Raw genomic sequence first — 23,877 nt, 5'->3', positions numbered from 1 at the left:
CCTTGGTCTGGAGAAGGCCGTCCGGACCTACAATTGTTTCATTCGACATTTCAAAGGGCGACTGCGTTAGCGAGCGGTTTTTGAAAACATCAAATTCGACATTTTTATAATAATAGTAATCGTTTTCACAATCGAGTGTTCTAATTACATTGGTTATGTGATATGTCTGTTTGTTGATTTCAAGCTATTTTCATCAGTGCGTTGAGTTTATGCATTATAGGTATTTGAAACTAATAACTAGCAAAGACACAACCATTACTGATCCGGACATAAAAAAAACGGAAGCCGTAAATTGCAAACAATATGGTAGTCGCTCCTTTTTTTATAAATGCAAAAAGTACGTCCGATCTATCAAGATCGTTAAAAGTGAATCGGCTCTGCATCGGCTGTGGTCATGATGAACAATGCCAACTAATACATGTGGCTACCGACAGGCACCAGCTTGTATATTAACACGACAAGCGATTTTACACCCTACTAGCAATGGAACAGAATGTAAAATATTTCTTCATTACATTTATTGTACAATCTACCGTGTAATTTGATATTCGCGTCCCGATATTAAAAAGTGAGGGCAACGGAAGGAAGTAAAAAAATTGGGCACCCATTCACTTTCACACATTTATTCGAAGTGCACATATGGCATTGTTGTTACATTGTTTATTTATTGGGTTGAAATGTTTACAAAAAATATCATTTGCAATTTAGATTGACTTAAACAAAGTGCATATTATTAAAAATAATACTTATCTATACTAATATTATTAATGCAAAAGTAACCCTCTCTGTTGGTCTTTGAAGGTCAAACCACTGAAACGAATTTGATGAAATTGTACGTAGCTTGAACTCCAAGGAAGCACAAAGGTCCTAAATCGCGGGCGAAGCCGCAGGCGACAACAAGGATTATAAAAATGATCGAAACAACACCATATAAACTAAGCTAAAACAACGTAATAAATTGGTTATCCAATAAAAGTCATTTAAAATAAACTATAAATTACCTTAGCGCTCTTAGATAGTATTAATTATAATCCGGTTTAATTGTAGCAGGAAGTCATTGTCGCATTAAAAGATATCCAGTGTATATACATATTACTGGTAGTGTTATTAGGAAATGACATGACAACAAAACAAAAGTATTAAATAAGAAAATTTTCAAAAGAAATAATGAACACGGAACATCAGATGGTAGAAAATTCAACTCAGATACGTTGGAACTGGTTGACAAAAAACGATATTTACCTTTTTGCGATTCTCCGAGCACCCATCACGTGGGAGGATATATGCGAAACCTATAAAAAGTAGCCCTTTTGTCAAACTTTAAGGGAAAGTATTGAAGCGAAATAATTTCGACAAAAAATGTAAATAAAAAACTATAAGCGCACCTTTCAATCAAATGTCGGGTGAGCGCAACCCTTTTATGCGTTTTGCAAAAGTTTTTATATACTGAGGCATCTGTTAAAGTTATAGCTATTCTATATTGAACTTCAAATCTTTGTAATCTTACTTAGACACTAAACACAAATGTACTTACCCTATATATTTTTTATATAAATAACAATCAATATGTTTCCAGAAATACAATGTACAGAAATTTTAATTAAAAATTGCAGATGTAAATATAATTACTTGGGTTTTTAGGATTTAGAATAAAAATTAACATTTGTCAAATATTATTACCAAACAACATCAACAGATGGTAGTTTAATAAGGATAACTTCAAATCGTATATATCTAATAGCATTCTAGAGTATTTATCTATCTAGGATAGTGATTGACTGAAGGGATGGTCTCAGCCAGTGTATACCAAAAATCTAGGTTCGTTATCGGTTTCCACCAAAACAAATTGAAAATGCTTCTCTATTCGTTAGAAAAGTGGTTTACATCCATTGTTTACGTCAACTCGCAATGGCGTACAGATTTATGCTCCGAATGAAATGCTCCGTAACAGGTGATGTATTTATTTAACGAGGGGGACATATAAGTATAGTCTGGTCCGGTTACAGATACAGTAGCCACTTAATGCCCCAGAAACATAGCGATTTATATTCTATAGTAATCCCTACAAATCAAAAACATAGCGATTTATATTCTATAGTAATCCCTACAAATCAAAAACTTGCAAAGGAACAGAAAATTAAAAAAAAAACAATACAGTTTACTTTATTTATATCAAAATGTTTCATTTCCAATATTATTAATTAATTATATAATCTGAAAGTATCTTTAACACAATAATTTTGTCAGTAAAATATACTTTATTCAAACACAAATGTCATTACCTACAAAGTGATAATAAATTTTTAGATTCAGACCAGATCAGTTTAGTGTCGCAAAGCGCCTGCGCGGGTGGTGGCCTTGACCGGCCTGCGCCAAAATTTCCAGGTCGTTCACCCGCTCTGACGCCCACCGCCACTCGTCTTTATCTTACATAAATAACTTAACTTGCAAGCCAATTACAACTCTATGTTAAAAATATAAGGTCGAAATATTCCTGCTAAATGTAACGTTGAGGACGTTATATAAAATTAAATCATCTATATACCTATCAGATATAGAAACTTGTTTATCAATAAGACTACGTGTTGAAAAGACAGTATTTTTGTTTAATTCTGCACCTCAAGTTACCTGAATTTAGAGGCTCTTTTTGACATTATCATTATATAACTAACAAGGGACAGATAATAATTAGTTGTTACTTGTTAGGCTATGATCTTCATATTGGTACATTTATTTATGTTTTAATCTTTAGTTAGTTTATATCCGATGTAATTGTAGATAGTCCATTTTTATTTAAGTGTTAATCAATGTCAAGGTATGACTTATGAGCAAGGTATATAGGTATTCTAGAGTGTGTGATGATATAGCCCATATATACTGATTGCTACGTGATCTCGCCAATGATGGCATCCAGCACCTACAGAAAACAATCAATGTTTCCTAGTATCAAAATTGCTTCGGAAAGAAATTACGATGTTTCATCAGTTTCCTAAAATTATCCGCTGGAAAGTTAAAGAGGTTTCAGGAAGCGAGCAGTGTGCTAGGCTAGGAGGCAAGCGGGCCGAGACGGCAGCGGGTCACCCCGTCACGCGGCGACCTACACAGCACTCGCCATCCATTAGCTCGATTTCGTGTTCAAGTTCACTCGCGTTCCATCACCAAAAATATTTTAGTAGTGTGACGCAACCGGCACGGCCGCAGCTGCGTCCCACTCGAACGTTCGGCTGCGCTCTCAGTCCGCACCGCTCTCGCGCGACCTTGGCCGCGGTGCGCCCGCAAGGTTCAGGTCTTCGAACTCGAACGCGCGGTGCGGGTAGCGGGGAACGGGACTCGAGACCCTCCAATAGCTCGCCGCGCAAGTCTGCGCGCGCTCGCGATTGGTCCACCGACAACGCGGCAATGACCTCGGAGACCGGAGTTCGAAGCGCGCCGAGGCTCGCTTCGAAATACAGACTGACAGGCTTCGTATGCCAATAAAGGCTATTTTCGCTCGGCGGTGTCCGCTTCATAGTCGAAGCGATTGTATCGCACCGAGCGCTGATCATTTTGCAGACTTTCACTCTTAAGGGGAGACTCGCACGGTAACGAACAGAAGTGCGCGCGGCCCAGCTCAGTTCGTCGTTCGAGCTCGAGTGAGACGCACGCGACGCGTGCAGTGGCAATTTCGTTAGACGAGCGACCTTCATCCTTCGCGACGTGCCGAGCGCGCATTTCGGTTTATGCACTCCTGTCCTATATTTTCGTTACAGTGATCTGGACATACGTTATATGTTTACGGTTTCAAATGTGGCTTTCGTGTAGTGCAGTGTGAAGGGACTATTAAATTATTTTGTTTAGTTTTAATCGTATGACTATTAGTGATGTCTCCGGACAGCAGCTATGGGCGTTATGATGCGCCAACAGCAGCCGACAGTATGATGAGTTCGGCTCATAAGGAGCGAGAACCAGAACTGCATATAGGTAGGCTATTCACAGATGACCATATCAACAGTTTGTTTACGTTTGGCTCCCGCCAAGAATACAAGGGATTCAATAAGAATTTCGATTAAAAAGATACCTGCACAATCTTATTAAACTGGTGATTGTAGTTTTAATTATTGTTAAAGTAAAGGCAAAAATTATTGAAAAATCATAATTGTTCGAAAAAAAATATATACTTATATATATATTACTCGAACTCTTGTAATTTGCGGTATATTTTATTACATCAAAAGTTTTTTTTTTATTTATTAATTTATATAAAACCTTACAAAATTACCATAATACGTATTATTATTAAATTGATTATAAAGTAACCTTTTGTAATTTTTCCGCAATTTAGATAGAAATTGCAAAAAAATCAATAATAGATGTTACAACTTTCGTATATTTTCAACGGTTATAAACAGTTCATAACGACAGTCTTTCTAAGATGTTCCAACTGGAAATAGGAAAAATTGGAATTTATCTTTTCTAATCTAAAATTACTTTCACTACTGATTTTTTGTGATACAAATTATATAAAAAAAATATATTTACTATGTATTTATTTCATTACTATTTTAACATAAATACGATTTAAAAAACTCTTAAATGAAAACATAAACGCTAGAAAAGAAAGTTAAAGTTACAAGATAACTTTGCTAGTAAACAAAACTAACTTAAAATAAGTTTCCCGGCATAGTGATATTCGTTTACGTTACATAATAATGCGCACACCTTAAACGAATATTATACCGTTAATATTAATAATTGTTAATTTTATAACGATGTCACAAGCGATTGAACAGGGGTTTTTGCTTCACAACTCTTTTTGATTAATAGTCTCATAATTGTTAAAGAGAACGGGTATAAACGGACCTTTAGCTATTATTTCCTCGAGCTTGTTGCAGAACGAAAGTTTGATGGATTGATTGTTGAGAATTTCCGCTGCAGGGCTCGATGAAAACAATTAAAAAAATCATTGTGCTAAATATGTACAGCACTTCAAAGAATAATGCCGTTTCGCCCTCTGTGCGAATCGATGGGGCTCAATACATCCGCGGGGAACCTATTCTATAGATTCGCGTTGGATTCCTAATGATCTTATCGATTTTTATTGATTGATTTAATACTTTTGAAAGTCAATAACAATAAACGAGTTAACCGTTACGCCTGGGAAGTTACAATCCTTTATATTAATTATCCTTCAATCAATTGTACGATTTTTACGTTTTTGTTAATGATGTTCATTTCGATTGTTAGTAAAAAATGAAGATAATAACATGAGTAGAACGGAGCGCCGGCGGGATCAATGTAATGCTAATGCAAGCTTCCGCCACACCGTAGTCACCACTTTTACTTTTCTCTCGAGACTTGTTTCTCTAGTTCATTCCACCTTGTCATTATAACTTTTCATTTATATATAACGTTTAACATAACAAATATTTCTAGTCGCCCGCGAAAGTTTATAATCAGGTTATTAATATTATAAATTAAAACTGTTACTATTATCGATAGATGATTATTAATGTACACAATAAAAAATATTTTATACAAAAAGAAAATATACAGGTACTTACGAAATTGAACATAAGTATCTGTAAATTATCTTATTCGTATTATGCACTTTTGTACAAAATCGTATACAATTTTACTGGTCGAGTAAAGTACGTGCCAAAACAAGAATTCTTTAAGACGGTGTTATAAATGTAGTTATTTGAAATATCTGAATAGACAAATTATAATTAATAAGACAAACGTGTTATTCGAATAAAAAACAACGTGTCGTACGTGATTGGGAGATTCGGCGATCTAATTATTTACAAACAAACATCGCCCTGACACAGATCCACAGAGAGGAGCGGTGTGCGGAGCAGGACGCGTCATGCGGCCCACTCTTCGCTTACACTTGCACGCTTGGGCGCCATCGCCGCGTTACGTGGAGCCAACACTTTCTAGCGCACTTTCCTCGCCACTTTAATTGACGTAACGAACGAGCGACTCTCACACACGCTCAGCAGAAAAAACGCTCGAGTTGCATCACACGAAAAGAAATGGATGCACGAGCATGAATCGCTTGCACTAAATAGAGAGCTATCTAACCATCCGATGCGTTCTCATCGATCCCTGCGCTGTGACGCAACCCATCGAACGCAATAGAAGAAGTCGAAATATTTAGTCGTAGGCGCCCGTTCACTGCCACTAAAAAAAGAAAGTAACACCATAGAAAGCGACCGCGCCGAACGTCGACCCGAGGCAAGTGGTTGACGCCTGAAATAGAAAGTTTCTTCCTAAAGGCCGGTGCGCTCCCTTAACAAATAAACAAATATAGTCGAGGGAAAGTGAGAGCAACTGGAGGCACCGAACGCATAAACCCGTTCCCGGCGGAGTTCCCGCCATCGACGACCTGTGAACGTCATGCACGATGCATCCATCCGCCATCTTATCTAACACTGCCCTAATAACAAATCGGTTCTGTCATTAAACATTTACCCATTTTAAATTTTGTAGTCATATTATCATTTACTTAATGTATTTTATAATTATTCTCTGAAGAATAATGATTTTGTTGATACGCTTCTGATAAGAACTAATCAAGTGTAATTAATTATTGTTAACCAAATTATAAAAAGTTCTTAGAGCCAGGAAGAACGTGATTGTAGACTCGTAATGTAAGGGTCAACGACTTCGCTCAAGTGCAGTGGAGAATCTTAGCGCTTTCTAAAATAACTATTCAGTGTCACCAACGCACGCAACATGATGCGCTTGCGTCACTCGCTTTATTAGCGACGTACGAGTACGTATGCACCTTACGTAACGCTCTCTCATTAGTTATCTATAACAATCACAAATTTTATTTTTGTTTTAAAAATAAGTATCTCGCTTTGTTTATGTATCCGTGATTTACATTGTTTGTTATCGAATCTGTACCACCTACTGTTTCAGTTAAGCTTGTACACCGCTATAAATAAAATACTATTAATAAACGTAATACGTCACATTTACGTAAGGAATTTATTTTCTCAAAGTGCTCTTTCATTTGTTACAGAGTTCGATGGTACCACGGTGTTGTGCCGAGTCTGTGGAGATAAGGCGAGTGGATTTCATTACGGCGTGCATTCCTGTGAGGGCTGCAAGGTAAATATTATTTTCTATTACATATTATGATGTTATTAATTACAATTTGAATTATCGTCGCATTACAGCATCCTCACCAACACCTATAGGATTTATGAGCGCCGCCATGCTCGTGTACCACTCACCTACTAAATTATATAATAATAAATAATTAGTGACAATCCGTCATCAACATATTATTCTGATAAATACGTACGGTAATTATGACAATCATCACGAAATACGCAACCATTAGCGGATTGTCTTAAAATACTTTAAAAGGATAATTACCCTTCTCGAATACTTAACGTTAATTCAGTAAACCGTCTACTTTTACTTACGTACATATGAACGGGCTCAAGTTACTCATATTCATTTATAAATAATGTGCCATTTGTGTATAAGCGCCACAACTGGGAGTGTTTCAATGTCCTAGAATATAAACGGCAAGGTTGCCTTACACGGAAGACAATCTCTCTACAGATAACAAAGTTCGACCGTGATATTTTTGATGCATTAATATACGAATTCTTCGCCTGCTTATTTTTTGTCATCTGTACAATTAATATCGTATTAAAAGTAGATGCTTGGTTTATTAATTCAAATGCGTACGTTAATAAGGGAATGTAGGTGAATTATTTACATGTTTTGGGGTCGATGGGTTCGTGATGTACCTGCTGGCCTCGGTTCAGCGGTCAGTCCCTTGCGCCCTAATTTTATAAATCTTATTTTTGTTGTCGATACCTGCTCGCTCGCCCGGAACAATCACACGGGAACGAGTCTGCTTTTTAAATGTTTCGTTATAAATTGCTCCACTTTGTATTTTTTGCAAAGGGGTCGAGGTCAATCCTCATAACAAAAAGGTTAACCGGCTTCCTTTACTTCTATGTCTTTATAAAAATAGTACATTAGATGATTTAAGAGAGGTTCAGCGAGCGTATTAAAAAAAAAATTAAGCTCATTGAATGCAACATCACCCGCATAACTTTTCCACTTGATCTTTTTGTCTCCGAATAGGAGATTTCCTGTATTAGTTTTATTAAGAACACTTGAACTGTCTGAAGATGTTACAAAAAGTACAATCGCGTACAAAAGTTTAACGTCGATTAAATTGACATATTTAAATTATATAGTATGAAAAAATGTAAGATGTTATAATATTATTTCATGCATTAATATAGGTCACATTGTAAATATGTAGTGATTATAAATTTTAATTGTATATGCATGTTATATTGTCCTTAACTTAATTGCATTGTAAATTGTTACAATAGTTGCGACTACCGTTCAAGTCTCGACCGGTTAAAGGTCATTTGTATGAACGTGAAAGCGATGCGAGGAAGACGGGAATAGAAGTGCAAGTGTATAATAAAACCGGTTATAACTTACAAGTTTGTCGACAAAGCGCGGAACAATGTGTGTCCTTGTGGATTGCGGTCGTCTGGACCTTTGTAATCGAAATTAGCTTTATAGCCATGGTTGACGATCGATGATACGCGGAAAGACATACCCATAACATTCTCATTAATGTTTATTTTGAATCTTGCAATAATATTGTTTTGTTACCTTATTAAGACTAAGTAGTATGATAAGTATATATTCTATGTATTTAAACATCGAAAAATACATTTTCGGTTTATTTATTTTTTACACAAAAATTAAAACAGATCGTCCATATTAAATCAGTCTATGGTACTGTTTATTCGGTTAGTGCTCTAAATTTAAACGCGCTATAGAGTTTTTTAAAATGTTGATGGACAAAAATATGTAGACATAAATATAAAACGATTCTAGCGCCAACTAGTGACAGAGATATAAAATCTGAAACTATAGTTCGGCTATTCGCCGCGCGATGGCGCTGTACTGGGCTGCAACAAAACAGCCTCACATGTTCAACTGCGAACGAAAATCGTGAATGAATGGTTTTTACGGTCTACTACGAGCGGGGCGCGTGTCCGTACGCACTGATGTCAACGAACTCTAGCTTATTACTATTGCACGTTTATTTAATATTTTAAAATAGCTTAAATGCCATACTTACCTTATTATTCAATAGGTTTTGTTACTTTCATTTGTGGTACAAATAATAAGAATGCAATCGCATGTTTTATTACAATCTTTGTATCGAACATAAATGAAGAACTTTTTATTAAATCACTTTAACGTTCTTGCTATAGATTTGACTTGAATTCAAATTTCAAATGTTTTAATTAAATATGTTATCAATACTTATTGAGTTTATTTATTGGTAATTCAATTTCTGTAACCATTGCTTATTATTGTTTATTCTATGTAATTGAGAGCAGTGCTATGATAGCTATATATTACAAACAGGCATATTTTCATAGCTCTGCACGTTCTTTGTTCGTCATGACCGACATATTTCATCGTGTTGTGGGTCGCTTATTTTTCGGCACCGATCTGCAGTGCAGGGCGCGCGGTCGACGACCCCGAGCCTCACGCCTCTCGTACTGCCGCAGCCTCTTCTTGCCGTAAGAACTTTTACGGTCAACGAATGTATGTACGTAACGTGAACGTAACCCACATTATTTTTGAACTGTCAGCTTAAAAGTTCGTTGATCTCACTGCGTTCATTTTTAATAAGCACATCCCACAACACACTGTTACCTCGGCAAATTAGTTCGATCATTTCAATACATTGATCTGTCAGTGCGACTTATCTTTATTGCTTAAGTGGATTGAAAACATTCGAGAATATGCGAGTTCAAGAAAATTGTAACCGTGAATTTTTTTCAGCATACGTTCTTATGTTTAAAACGCTCGTTTAGTTTTTAGTTACAATGACTTAATATTTCTACTTAAAATAGTTTATCGGGTTAAATATAATAAGCATAGCGATAGTTAGCATTACGAATCGAATATAGATTCGCGAAATGACGGGAAGTGAATCACAAGTGTGATATGAGTCAGTGGCTTTGTTATCAAGTAAACATCTGCACACCGGCGGGCACGTAGTGGACTGTTAGCTAAAGCGGGGTCGGTCATCGGTCGCTTCCTCGTAAACCGAAGCAATCGATGCGTCAGCATGTTTTCTTTGAGGTAATGTTAAGTCATTGTCCGCGACACCGTTATCTGTAATAAGTCTCGCTATTGCTTGATGTAGACTGGTAGAAAAAAATAACTTTATTTAAGTCGTATATATTTATAGGCCCAATACGTAACATAAATAATTAACCTATTCTTACTTATTATCGTTCAGTAATTTGTGACAAAGCCACAACAATCCTATTATTGACTTCTTCGTTTTTTTACAAAGGTACATACTTTAATAATTTATCAGCACTTATATAATGTGAATAAATTATTAAATAATACAACTGAAGTATAACAACAAGTATGTCAAATGACAATAGTAAAATATTTTTGTTAGTGAAATACGAGTGCTGTGCAAGTAACGTCGCTATCGAAAAATCTCGAAGATTGATTGACCTTCTTCATTTTTAAGAAAACATTGTTTCAATGTTACTTATTATTGTAAATCACGTAGCGGTTATACATGTGAACTGTATATGGTTTATATACAATCACTAGTGGCAAAAGTGTATATTAAGACGACGAACATTATTACTAATATAAACAAATAAATAGAAATTAAAACGTTTTGAAATTTATAAAAAAGGGAGAAACAAGAATGAATGTTAAAAAAATAGGTTATCTAACCTCAATGACATAACATAATAGTGACTACATATAATTCAGGCGTTATGCGAGTATTTTATATTTATATTTATTTAATATAAATATGTATTTTACAAAAACAATTTTTGTACCTTTTCTTACTGATATAATTATAACAATTATTGTGAAAAATATATATTTTTAGGTGTAGGTCGTTTTCTAATATCTTCTTATAATTGATTTAAAAAAATACGTTATTTAAACCGATTAATAAATAATTAACGAAGGTTAATTGTTTTGATGTTGCTTTGTTAATTGTTGAACGATTAATGACATAATATTCATAATAGTGTTCTTATATTGTCATCGAGTATAACTTATCAGTTATTTTAATTATGAAACAGGGTTGAAATAGTAATTAGTTTAACTTACGCCTATTGTTTAATTTGGTGATCATGTTTTAACGTTGTGAACCATCACATGTGAGTATTACGGTATGAATTATGACGTCGTAGTTCTTTCTAGTCGTACGCGCCAGTTGTGAACGTTCGAAAAAGGTTTTGTTTTCGAGTAGCAGGTCAACGACCGCACGGCCGGTCACTGCCCGCGTTGCGACCAATTATGGGCCACTCGCACAGCGCACAATGGATCGATGGCAGCGCGAAATTGGGCCAGCGACCCGAGCGCCTCTTGCCCCGCACACCGCTCCTTCCGCCACTCTTCGCAGCCTCCGCTAGCCACCTAAACGCAGACAGTAGTAAACTGTATCAACTAACAATAAATAAATCGCGCACCTTAGTTCGGATATTTCCAACGTTCAACTCGCATTTATTAAAAAAATTGTAGGAGCATTCGGATATGTGTCTTGACTAAATATATATAAACAATACGGTATAAAAAATTATAAAGTCGCACTGGATGCATCTGCTATGTAGACCTATAAATTAAATTAGACCGGTGCACCCCTAGGTGCAAGGAGCGCGCGCGCATTGAGGTAGGCCGTGACGCATAGCTGACGTCACCGGGCGTAAAGCCGGTCGTCGCCCCGAGCTGCCCGTGTCCTAGCTCCCGGGCGACGAGGAGAAAGAGAGGTGAAGTGGGGCCGATCACGGCTGTTGTGCAATCGAACGGTCGACGACCCGGGGTGAACGGCCTCGTGCCGCGACGCCCGCCGGGATGCGCCCGGCCTATATCCGGCGCACCGGTGCAGTGGCAGCGGCGCATTCTAGAGCGGCGCGGACCGTTAGGAGCGCGATCGGGCTGAGGCGGTGCGCGGGGGCTGAGGCACTCTCACTTTCTCGGGTGGGTCGGCGGCCGGCAAGTAGGTCGCGCGGGTAACTGTGCGCCGTACGCCGCAGCGCCCGCACAGTCCGCTGTCGGCCATCATCCGAGTCGGTGCAGTGCAACTATCGCAAACTTTAGCCACGAGACGCGTTTACGTACGATAGAGTTGTCAGTGAGTAGGACGCGCGACGGTGCTAGTGTCGAGTGAGTGGTATTTGCTTCGTAGTGAATGGTGCTCGGCATGGCTTGCGGCGCAGAGTTGCGCGAGCGACATTCGGTGTTGGTGAGCATGCTGGAAGCCCGCCGAGAGTCCAGTGACTCTGGCTGCTCTAGCGACGAGAGTTCGGATCTCGAACGTGACTCTAACTGTAGCTGTAATCCTCAGGGCTTCTTTCGTCGCTCTATACAACAGAAGATACAATATAGGCCCTGCACTAAAAATCAACAGTGCTCCATCTTAAGAATAAACAGAAACCGGTGCCAATACTGCCGATTGAAAAAATGCATTGCCGTTGGAATGAGCAGAGATGGTAAGTTTTAAACATTTTTTTATTATATTTGGTTAAAAAATAAAGAGAAAAAAAATATCTAGTAAATATTTAGATAATGTTCGAGTATGGTGAATTAATATGAATGAAAAAAATTGCAATCATTATTTTTTAACCAATATATTGTATTATATTGATAGTATAAAACCGTAATAAATATATGTAAGACATATTTTTCCGTAATACATTTACATCCTATCGTTAAGTGCTCAACCAATAAAATTGATTAATATATATGCGTGCAATTTGTATAGTAAGGCTGATCTTGCATTATTTTATTCAATAATCTGATCACACCAAGTGGGTAGCGCTCGCAAGTTGCGAGCACGAGCGCGATTGCTACTCCGCGATCAGATCCTATTTCGCGTTGCCGCAAGCGGGGCAGAGGGGCGCGGAGTGCGGGGTCCGGAGGACGTGTGCGGTGTGGGAGGTCGGTTATGCAAGCGCGGGTGAGCGCACGCTAAGCGGGTCGACGCCCGACGGCCGCAAAGCGCTCCGCTCCGCTCGTTGCGACACTAACATCGCTTATGCTTGCCACTTCGAGCCTAAACGCACGGCGCGCGGAGAAAGCGGAGAAAGGTGCATTTCGTAAGCGCGAAAGTGAAATTTGTGTTTTCACTTTCGTAACGCAGTTCATCGTCCTCAAAACATTTTCTCTCATATAAATCACCAACGTAATAGGGCTAGAAATAATGTCTCTTTTATATCTATTGAAAACTGTGTCACATCGGACCAATAACAACTCATGGATGTAGCGTCAAATAAAAAGTATAAACTTTATGAAATGCAAAAATAATTCGGAATATATTAGTTTGTTGTAATAATATTTATTTTTTATATTTAATTCCATAATTCATAAAAAAACACATTAACTTTATAAATATTAATTTGTTAGTTCATCAATACTTAGTGCAGTCAAAAATAATAATAAATTGAATTATGAAGAAAAACTAATTTTAATCCATTCATCCACATTATCTTATTTTATAATAATACTATCACTGCACTGTTTATTGAATCTTAGATAAGCAGGTTCGTATCGACGACATGTCAAATATTTAGTTCCGCCACTCGATAGTAGATGGCGCTAATCATTCAATCATCTTGCCCATTTTGTATTTAATCTATATATCAGAGAATAGTGTATTTTTTAAATATTATTATTGAAAGCGATTTGTTCTTCTGTTATTTAAATATTTACAAAATATATTTTTTTAAAGAAAATAATATTTTTAATGTCGACATGCTATATTACTGTGTATACGACTATGTTACTATTTAAAAAAATGAGTCATTTAATTTAATCACTATAATATATATATATAAATAAAAACTTATTAAAACTAAAAAATAATTACAACAATCATAAGTATAGTAACTTATGAAAAAAATTAGTATTTTTATCTGTTTTTTTATTTTATTTTATTATTATGAAACTCTTAGTATGAAGAAATAGGATAATAGAATTATTTTAAATGAATTGTATATTAACAATTTGATTTAAAAATACTATAATATAGTTATTGGATAATCAATGACAGGATAGGATTTAAGATCGTAGAATAAGAAGTATCAGTGAGGAGTGAGAACGCGCGGAGAGGTATATGCGGGGGCAGGGGCCTGCGCGGAGTTTATTGACGGCGGCCCCCTCCCGCCTCCTACCGCGCGCCCTCCCTCCTCAAGTTCAAGGTTGGCGCGGCGCGCGCCGCGGCGCAGTGCGAGGGAGTCCGGCCCGCGCATCGGTCGTCAGCCCTCTTTACTATCGCTATGTCAGTGCGTCGCTCCGCAGTTCGCCACGAGAACTCGAGGCTCACTCACAGTGGTCGCTCCGTTGCAAACCGCTGACTATAACGCGGCGTACAAATATAACAACAAAACATTGGATTACTACTGCACATTCGGATTACAGTGCTTGTGCTAGATCTTATTTTCGTGCTATGTGACACTTGACTTAAATTAATTATAAACAACTACAGTTACCAAACTTATTTATTAGTGGCCTTTGGCTGTGAATTACTTAGTTTATAGTGAAAAACAGTTATGGTCTCAGACATGGGTGAAGATTTACCGATTCTTAAGGGAATCCTAAACGGAGTCGTGAAATATCACAATGCTCGTATGTATTTGTTTGCCTATTTTTATAACAAAATTTCGATTACCCTTTATTAACATGGGCTAATTAATTAAAGAAAATGTAGATACTTCAATTTGTTTCCATAACATCCATTATTGCTATTATTTCTTTGATAATATTAAAAATAAAAATGATGTTGAGAATTACTTGTAATAATTTTGGATTATTTTGTCATTTTTATTAATGTTCAATCATTATGTTTTAATCTTTTTTTATTAATTTTTTTTTTCTTGAATTATAATTCATGCATTTAGCTATAGATATTGATTTATGAAGATTCAACAATAAAACGCATTCAATAAAACATCGTAAAACGTATATACTCTCATTGTTTGAACAATAAATACGCAAAAGGAGAATATTTGCATCAACAACTGCGAACAATAGGTCGTGCATCTGGCGTGACACACTTAGCGCAGGGAAAGTCAGGAGAAATGGCGAGAGGGCGCTCTCCGCTTTCGTTTTCAATCGTGCGCTGAGCGCACAAACACTTTCACCGGCGCACGGGCATGAAGGCCATAAGCGGCGTGTCCGCCCCCGACGCATACTGCCTTTCGATCCGCAGCATACCTAGCACGAGAAAGTTGTAACACTTTTGCACATGACCTCGCGGTTCGCGCATTGTCATTCGTTTTCGAACTAGTTCACTAAATCGCAATAGGTTAGTCGGAATATTTTCAAATCGAGGGTTGATCGTTGCGACGACGGACGATGAACTTTACCCTCTTTTGTCAGCTGCGCGTGCACATGGCTCGATATGCACCCATATTTACGCTCGTGTACTGACAGCTGCAGTCCTACTGTATGTGTATGCGTATACCCTAGCCGTGACCTTGCATAACAATTCCGTAGTTCAATTGCGGCAATAATTTGAATACTGAATTTTAACTTTTTGAAGTATATATTAATTTGAGGTTTTCTTTGTTGCAGCTGTGCGATTTGGGCGCGTTCCGAAACGCGAAAAAGCGCGTATTTTAGCAGCAATGCAACAATCTTCTTCGTCACGGGCGCAAGAACAAGCAGCAGCCGCAGAACTAGATGACGCCCCGCGGTTATTGGCCCGAGTGGTGCGCGCTCATCTCGATACCTGCGAGTTCACCCGCGACCGCGTGGCCGCCATGCGTGCCCGCGCTCGTGATTGTCCCACCTATTCTCAACCCACTTTGGTAAGTTTAACCTTTTTTATTGATATATATTGGAACAAGAATTGAATATCATTTTTACGTTTAAAAAAATCTTTTGAAACAAATTTCTAACGTATTATTTTTTGTCGTAGGCTTGCCCACTGAATCCAGCGCCCGAGTTGCAGTCTGAGAAAGAATTTTCTCAGAGATTCGCCCACGTTATTCGCGGTGTGATTGACTTTGCCGGCCTCATACCTGGATTCCAGTTACTCACGCAAGATGACAAGTTTACTTTGTTAAAGAGTGGTCTCTTTGACGCTCTATTTGTGCGGCTTATTTGTATGTTTGATGCTCCGCTCAATAGTATAATATGCTTAAATGGTCAACTTATGAAACGTGACTCAATTCAAAGTGGAGCCAACGCACGTTTCCTCGTAGACTCTACATTTAAATTTGCAGAACGCATGAATTCCATGAATTTAACAGACGCCGAAATCGGGCTCTTCTGCGCTATTGTTTTAATTACACCAGACCGACCAGGTCTTCGCAATATCGAATTAGTAGAGCGAATGCACGCGAGACTGAAAGCGTGTCTACAAACTGTCGTTACTCAAAATAGACCAGACAGACCTGGTTTCCTTCGGGAATTAATGGATACTCTACCTGACCTTCGTACGCTTAGTACGCTTCATACAGAAAAACTGGTCGTATTCCGCACAGAACATAAGGAACTACTAAGACAACAGATGTGGGGTGATGAAGAAGGATGCTCCTGGGCAGATTCAGTTGTAGACGAATCAGCTCGCAGTCCTATTGGGTCTGTGTCTAGCAGCGAATCTGGTGAAGTAGTAGGCGACTGTGGTACACCTTTGTTAGCCGCAACCTTAGCCGGGCGCCAAAGGTTAGACTCTCGAGGCTCTGTTGATGAAGAAGCTCTCGGTGTTGCTCATTTAGCGCACAACGGACTTACGGTTACACCGGTGCGTCCTCCACCGCGGTATCGTAAATTAGATTCCCCAACTGATTCTGGAATCGAATCTGGCAATGAGAAACATGAAAGAATCGTCGGCCCTGGTTCGGGCTGTTCCAGTCCGCGGTCGTCGCTCGAGGAACACACGGAAGACAGACGGCCACCAGCACTGGCGGACGATATGCCTGTTTTAAAGCGCGCATTAGAAGCACCACCGATTCGTCCATTTGACGCACCACGTCCGCGTTCGCTCATGGAAGAGGCATATAATCGTCATAAAAAATTCCGTGCTATGCGCCGTGATACTGGAGAAGCTGAAGCGCGACCAATGCAGCTGACGCCGTCGCCGCAACCCCCGCAGCACCCGCACCCGGCAAGCCCTGCCCATCCGGCACATTCGCCAAGGCCGTTGCGTGCTTCTCTCTCTTCTACGCACTCGGTGCTGGCTAAGAGTCTTATGGAGGGTCCTCGTATGACCCCGGAGCAGCTGAAGCGAACAGACATTATCCAACAGTATATGCGACGCGGCGATGTGGCTACGGGTGGAAGTCCAAGCACAGGTGCAAGCGAGGGTTGCCCCCTGCGCGCTGGTGGGTTGCTTACATGCTATCGCGGAGCGTCTCCGAAGCCTGAACCAGTACTGGAGCTGCAAGTTGACGTTGCGGACGCGCCTCTTAACCTCTCGAAGAAGTCACCGTCGCCTCCGCGCTCCTACATGCCGCGCATGCTGGAAGCGTGAGGCCGGCCTGCGGAGCCACACGTCTCCGCTACCCCACCCCGACCTACTTTAAATTGAATAAACTATGTAGTTAATAATCGTTCGCAAATCGGTTTAATATATTATATGTGATAATTCGTTTAAGACGCGTGCGTGTGTGGCCGGTGCCGGACGAGGAGAGCGCAATAGACTGAAAAATAATTTAAGACTATATAAGTATAATTATTTATAATGCAATGCAGCACCGGTCGTGGTGTGTTTGTGAGTGTATTGTATGTGCGTATGTGGGCGTGCTCAGTCATTTGTTTGTTAATATAATGACAGGTTGTCAAATTAAAATAAAACAAACTTGTAAAAATTATGTGTCGATTTTATTTTCTCCATTCCAAGCTAAAATTAATAAACTAATAAAAGAATAAATTGCATTCACAAGTAAAAAAAGTATATATTTAAGTAATTTTTATTCATTAACTTATTTTGAAGGTACTTTAAAGCAATAAAAATCTAAAAAGTATAATAATCCACATGTAAAAAACTGCTACCTTATTGAAGTGATTCTACACTTATTCTTATATCTTCTACAACAGCGTAAATTAATTTTCTATAATCAATGAAATAATCCTTTAACAAATACTAGACATTTTAAATAAAGTCAATTCATTATGAAATGACATTGACTGGTCGATGTTTTATTAATTGTTAAATGTTTTATAGAACGGTCTTATGTTCTGAGATAACTGAGAAAACATTAACGCTATCAAAAAAATTACAATCATGATCATTTTGATGTAGTACACTAAATTGATAACTACTGTAGTTAGAACGGTTCAACGGCCGCCCTAGGCCTCGGCCGCTCTTCCGTCCTAATAGCTGCCGCCTATGGTGACCCTACAGCGAGCTTCCTTCTTCCGCACGCCACGTGACAAAATCGCTGCCGTCTGCCGACACTTCCTCAATCGCTTTGGAGATATTTAAATAATTTTATTATGAAATTAATGATCAATGAAAACGCATATAATAAATCTTATAATATATTCTGTTTATGAATTTGAATTAAAATATGACACTAGTAACACTCGATATCATATGACAGTTGAATGTTTGACAATAGAATTCGTTTGATTAATTAATATATTAATTAACCCGACCATACATATTTACAAATTAGAGTATTTTGTAAATTAATAATAATTACTTAATAAATATGCTTAAAAAATAATCTAAGATTATAAGTCGAATAAAAATATCAAATAAAGATTATTTTAATAATCTTATAGTAACTGTAGTTGAATTTGTTGAAGTAATTAGATTTATAATCAATTTAAAAAATAATTATATTTATTGAATTCAGCGTCAAACTTTCAGCCTTCTTCGGCGTCTGCTTACATTCGTGTTCAGCGTTAGAGCTAATGAATAAAACTTTTTAAATGACTACTGCTTGTTAACATCGATATTAAAAAAATAAGATATAAATTATGTGACTTTAATTTTTATTAACGTTACTTTCATTGTTATGATTAATCAATACACATACCGTTAAAAAAAAGTGGAAACAGATTATGAGAATATTCGTTCACCAAGAACTCCACAATCGTATACACGGGTCTACACAAAAATTTGTAAGTTATGCGGGATCATATTAGGATTTTATAATTATAAATTTCAAAAGATATAATTTTTCTATTATGCTTTTTTAAGGATTCAAGTTTTAGAAATACTTTATAAAGAATAAGAAAAAAATTTAATTATTTTCTAAATACAAGGCAAGAGTTTAGTTTAATATAAACAAGTTTGAAATAAAACAAGACAAATATTGTCAGTTGTGTGGTCTTTAATATATTATATCTTCGAGTGGCCTTATATAAATTAAAATAAATAACAATAAAATTTATATCACAAACTTTATTACTTCTATTGATTTAAACTTATAAGAAATAGTGACGAAAGGTTTAAACAATATCGAATCATGCAATTTAATCCGCTATTGTGCAACTTGTACCGGAATGGTATTTGATAGTGGCTATTGACCGACAGCGGAGCGCATGTCGCCGGGGGCGGTGCATCGCGCAGTGCGCGGCGGCGCGGCCCGGCCGTGCACTTGACTCCTGCGGACGGTGCATCGCCCGCCTGCACTCCGCTCACACCACTGCCGGCTCCAACTCGGGGTGGCCCAACAGCCTCCGCGCCACCCACATAATCCTTTGAAAAGGTCATCCCGCAATAATGTCATGAAAACATGCCTTCTACTACGATCGACGTTCAGATATTCATGCAACATAAATTATATTTAGATTCCGTTGTACTTAAATGATTCAAATAGAATGTTTACATTATGAACCATGTGCTTTCTTAATAACAAAATTAAGATAAGATTATCAACTATTAATATATATGAAGTAGCTACCTCAAAATGAAGGTACGCTGTAAATATAGTCAATGCGAGAGACCTTCAGGCGACACACGGAAAACCCCGAATGGTTGCCCGCGACCTTGGACGGCGAGGTCGCGCCCGGGCGACGGCTCACGCGGAAACAGGATATCTTATTAAAATAATATTTCATATCAAAATTACTCGTTTAGCATTATTATTGGTTAATTGCATTTAATTGAAACCATAAGTTGGTGATGTGACAATAATCTTCCTATAACTTAATTATTTTTTATATTTCGACCTTCGCGACTTATATCACGAAGGTCACTAGCGATCCTGAACATGACAATTTGTACAACCCAACCTTTTATTACATGTCATATACGTTTTAATTTTTTAATGACATACCTATTACAAGGATTAACTTAATTAAATGTGATTAAAAGTATATTCTTCGTTAGCTTTAAGTGACCGAATGATTCCCTGCTCTCAAGCTAATACTTGAGGGATATTTAATTTTGCACATGATGGTAGCAATGTAGGCAGTCGAGGGGGTGAGAGATGGTGTGGGCGGGTTGGTGTTAGGGGTGAGGGCGAACGGGCGCGGGAAGCGGGCGGTCGGCTCCAAGGTCGCAGAGTCACAGCCGGGCAAGGTCGCCATGCCCGCGCGTGCCCGCTCGCCCCCCACCGCCGCCCCTCACACCCGATAACACCCTAGATTTGCGTGGGACGCGACCTTTATCCACGCTCCGGAGAAGTAATTGTATACATACATAAATACTTACTTAATGTTTTTTTAGGCTTACGTAACCGTCACCCTAGAAGGTTACAGGTTTTTGAAAAATGTGTAAATAATCTAATTGAAGAGGGTAAGAATATAACTGTATCTTACCTCTCGGCGGTTATCAGTAAATACAGAAGAAGAATACTTCTTCTTCGACATTTTCCTTTATATTAAAATGATCATTAAAAAAATAAAAAATTAAACATCCAAATTTAGAGCCTTCCTCTGTTTGATGTGGTTTAAGAACTAGTTTTCTTTGCTCACGACAATTATTTTCGTAAGTAACATGAAAATATTATTAAAATCGAATGTGTTGAAGGTTTAAAATGTTATATAGATAGACACGCACTACCCGCAATTTAAATTACCTACTTATTTATTTTCTTGTTCACTACTTGTTTTAAAATTAAATTTTAAATTAAACGCCTATACTTTTAAGAAAAATATATATTTTTATAGTTTATTTTTTCATGTTTATAATAAAAAATTACTCACTTTATCATAAAAGTGGTAACGATAATAGAACGTTTCAAACGGACATTAACAAAACATTAAAGTAAGTCCGAGTTTAGTGTTACAAAGAAAGTAGCATAGCGAGCTTGATGAAGATCTAACGAACACTATTTCGTCCACAAATAATTGAGGTCGTTCGAGTTACTCATAAAATTGGCATCAGTTGCATTTGTATATCTGTTACGTGTTACGTCGCGCAGCACAATCAGCGACGAGTAACAACGTAGTACAATACATATTTTAACTCTATCACTAAATATACTACAAATATTTAAAATACTTTATATGAATAAAAAAACATCAAAAACAAAATCGAAGAACGGAACTCATCTCAGACGTAAATTTACAACTATTTACTCCTTTCCCCAAAATTTGTAAACGGATGTAAACATACTTGTTAAAACTGGATTGTTTTAAGAAATAAGTTACTTCTGTTAATTATAATATACTACGAAGCTAATTGATGTCGTTAATTGTAAAGAAAAGTATTATATAGGTACATAATTATACGAAAAAGTGATGACTAAACAGTTGTTTCCTCGTGGTGACAATAGGTTTCGAAGCTTATCTGTTACGTAAAATATACATTTATCTGTTCGTGTCGTTTGTGGTGCCTTGTCCTCGAACTCCGAATCTATATCGTTACGTATATATTGCTAATGATTGCGTAAATACTCAAAGTACAATGTTAACCTTGAAAATGTTCTACTTAAATATTGTTTCAATAAATGCGTATTTAGATATTAGTTTACATGAGATTGTTTTCGTATACCTAACATATTACTCGATATTAAAGCGGAAATATGTGTGTTATCATTCATAGTAATTTTAATTATTAGATATAATAATGTTTTACGTTAATAGTTAAGTCAAGCTACAATTCCATTACATTCAAATATCCTTAACTGCTAATAAACTTTGTATAATATGGGTATATAAAATGTCCTTAACGTTCCCTAAAGTCAGAAGGCCTTGATGACAGGCTGTTCGAGTCAGAATCTAGGTTACCTCGTGCGAAGGGATCGAGGACAAACGAAATTATAGCGAATAACGGATTGGCCCAGATACAAGGATCGTGAATATTTATATGGAACAGATTCTTATGATAAAGTAGTTTTGGTTAATAATTGGCAGTCCTCCGTATAAACAGAGGTATAACTCGTTTTTAATTTTGTATTAAATCCTTTTTTAATTTATTATGATAAGGTCCTTTTTCATACCCATGGCCAAAAATAAAAAGAGAAAAGTATATGCAATATACTTACATGTCATTATTTATACACATATCTGTTGATAAGTATATTTGTATTTACAATTTTTGCAAGACAATTAAATATATAATAACGAATAATCTTATATTCTGCCACAATTAGGTGATATCAACAAAGTCAATCGTATTTAACAATAACTTAAGAAATATCCCATTTTATTGAACTCGTAAGTCGTATTTTTAAAATATTATACGAAATCAGGAGATAGCAATCATAATTTATACAGATTGAAGCGAAATAGAAAATTATTTTCAGTTAAGCGTCCTCTAGGTAGATAGATGATGGAATAACTTTATTCTGGGTCCAGGAGGGATGCTGGGAAGGTCATGGCAAGGACGCGGGGTCACGACGCCTAGCGCTTCTATTAACACCTTACTATTACCGATAACAAATTCTGTGACGTCTGTAGTGCCTTATTTAAACTTGATAACTATAACGTTTTAAAGTACATAGGCAATTAAATTCACAATTAAGTTATTTATTAGTACGAAAAGTTACTATTTCTTTGATAATTTTACCTTTTAATGGTATTGAATAATTCTAATTAGCATTTTCAGATATGTAAATATAACAAAATATCGTTTAATAATACAGTAATAAACTAATTATAACAGCTATCAATGGTACTTATCACATTGAAATTCTCTTCTGAAATAAAAAAATAAATAATATTTAGATTTATTAAATGGCACATGTTTAACGGGCAAGGCTTTGTGAGGGCGCATTAGCAATTAGGTCGGTGAGACTATTCGCCCTTGACCTACGTCAAACCTGCGCCTTTCACAACATTCGCGCTCCAAATACAACAGATGCCAAGACAAGGGCGTACTGAACTAGGAATAATACTATTGAACTGATTCTTTTGTTTCGGTAATTATTTGGATAAATAGACCCTCGGTGCGCATTTACTGAACAGTATTTTTTATTAGGAAAATGTTTGCGTGATCGGAATTTAACGACAAAACAGCGACATTCTTGTTAGTCATGTAAGCTAATACGTGACCGTGAAAAAGGAATAGAACACAACCAATACTGAAAATAACAGCTTGACTTACCATGACCTTGCGCAAAAATACGATTGACGTCTCAGTTACCTACTTGTGGGCACAAAGCAAAATAACGTTTTCGCGAATTATTCCGGGAAGTGCTGATAGAGGCGAGTAACGGGTTGGCTGCGATTATTCAGATATCACAACGCACACCAGCGCGAGTTTTATATCATCTTATATATATTTTATTCGCAAAGGCGGGATGCTTGTGTGCGTATGTGTGACATTGAACTTCACTCTTCACGCGGCAGCGCACGAGTTGCGTAACCAATCCACATTGCTCCGGGCACTTAGCGAGCTACATCGACTATCGTCTCAATTTGCAAATAAGTGGCAATAACTTCTTTTTAACGCAAAACAGAGTTAAAATACGTTTATTTAGTGTATTATGTACA

At 37.3% G+C, this 23,877-nt stretch overlaps 2 protein-coding genes across 5 annotated transcripts in view; one reads left to right on the top strand and one right to left on the bottom strand.

The window, feature by feature from the left end:
- LOC125064448 (ecdysone-inducible protein E75) overlaps positions 1-17,852 on the top strand; it is an 82,057-nt gene extending 64,205 nt beyond the window's left edge. For 2 of the 4 annotated variants that reach the window (XM_047671467.1, XM_047671468.1), the window contains exons 2-5: positions 7,010-7,098; positions 12,386-12,530; positions 15,613-15,848; positions 15,959-17,852. In XM_047671467.1, the coding sequence (XP_047527423.1) occupies positions 7,010-7,098; positions 12,386-12,530; positions 15,613-15,848; positions 15,959-17,515 (2,027 nt within the window). In that variant the 3' untranslated portion in view covers positions 17,516-17,852. Of the gene's footprint in view, positions 1-3,618; positions 3,961-7,009; positions 7,099-12,385; positions 12,531-14,253; positions 14,665-15,612; positions 15,849-15,958 lie in introns of those variants that run through there. The other 2 variants (XM_047671469.1, XM_047671470.1) reach the window with 2 other exon arrangements.
- Positions 17,853-19,321: 1,469 nt separating this feature from the next.
- On the bottom strand, positions 19,322-23,511 carry LOC125064450. Its single transcript, XM_047671471.1, has 3 exons — positions 23,489-23,511; positions 19,942-20,034; positions 19,322-19,693 (listed from the first exon to the last, which is right to left on the bottom strand). The coding sequence occupies exons 1-3, from the start codon at positions 23,489-23,491 to the stop codon at positions 19,406-19,408; spliced, it is 384 nt and encodes a 127-aa protein (XP_047527427.1). The 5' UTR covers positions 23,492-23,511; the 3' UTR covers positions 19,322-19,405.
- Positions 23,512-23,877: the final 366 nt, after the last annotated feature.

Source organism: Vanessa atalanta, chromosome 6 (genome assembly GCF_905147765.1).
Source record: "Vanessa atalanta chromosome 6, ilVanAtal1.2, whole genome shotgun sequence".
Classification (NCBI taxonomy): domain Eukaryota; kingdom Metazoa; phylum Arthropoda; class Insecta; order Lepidoptera; family Nymphalidae; genus Vanessa; species Vanessa atalanta.
This window is presented reverse-complemented; position numbering and strand designations above follow the sequence as displayed.

What these genes read in the sequence shown, in the direction of transcription:
- LOC125064450 (XM_047671471.1), bottom strand. An exon ending in TTTCCGTGTGTCGCCTGAAG is followed by an intron (nt 19,694 to 19,941) that starts GTCTCTCGCATT and finishes ACCTTTTCAAAG; the next exon opens with GATTATGTGGGTGGCGCGGA.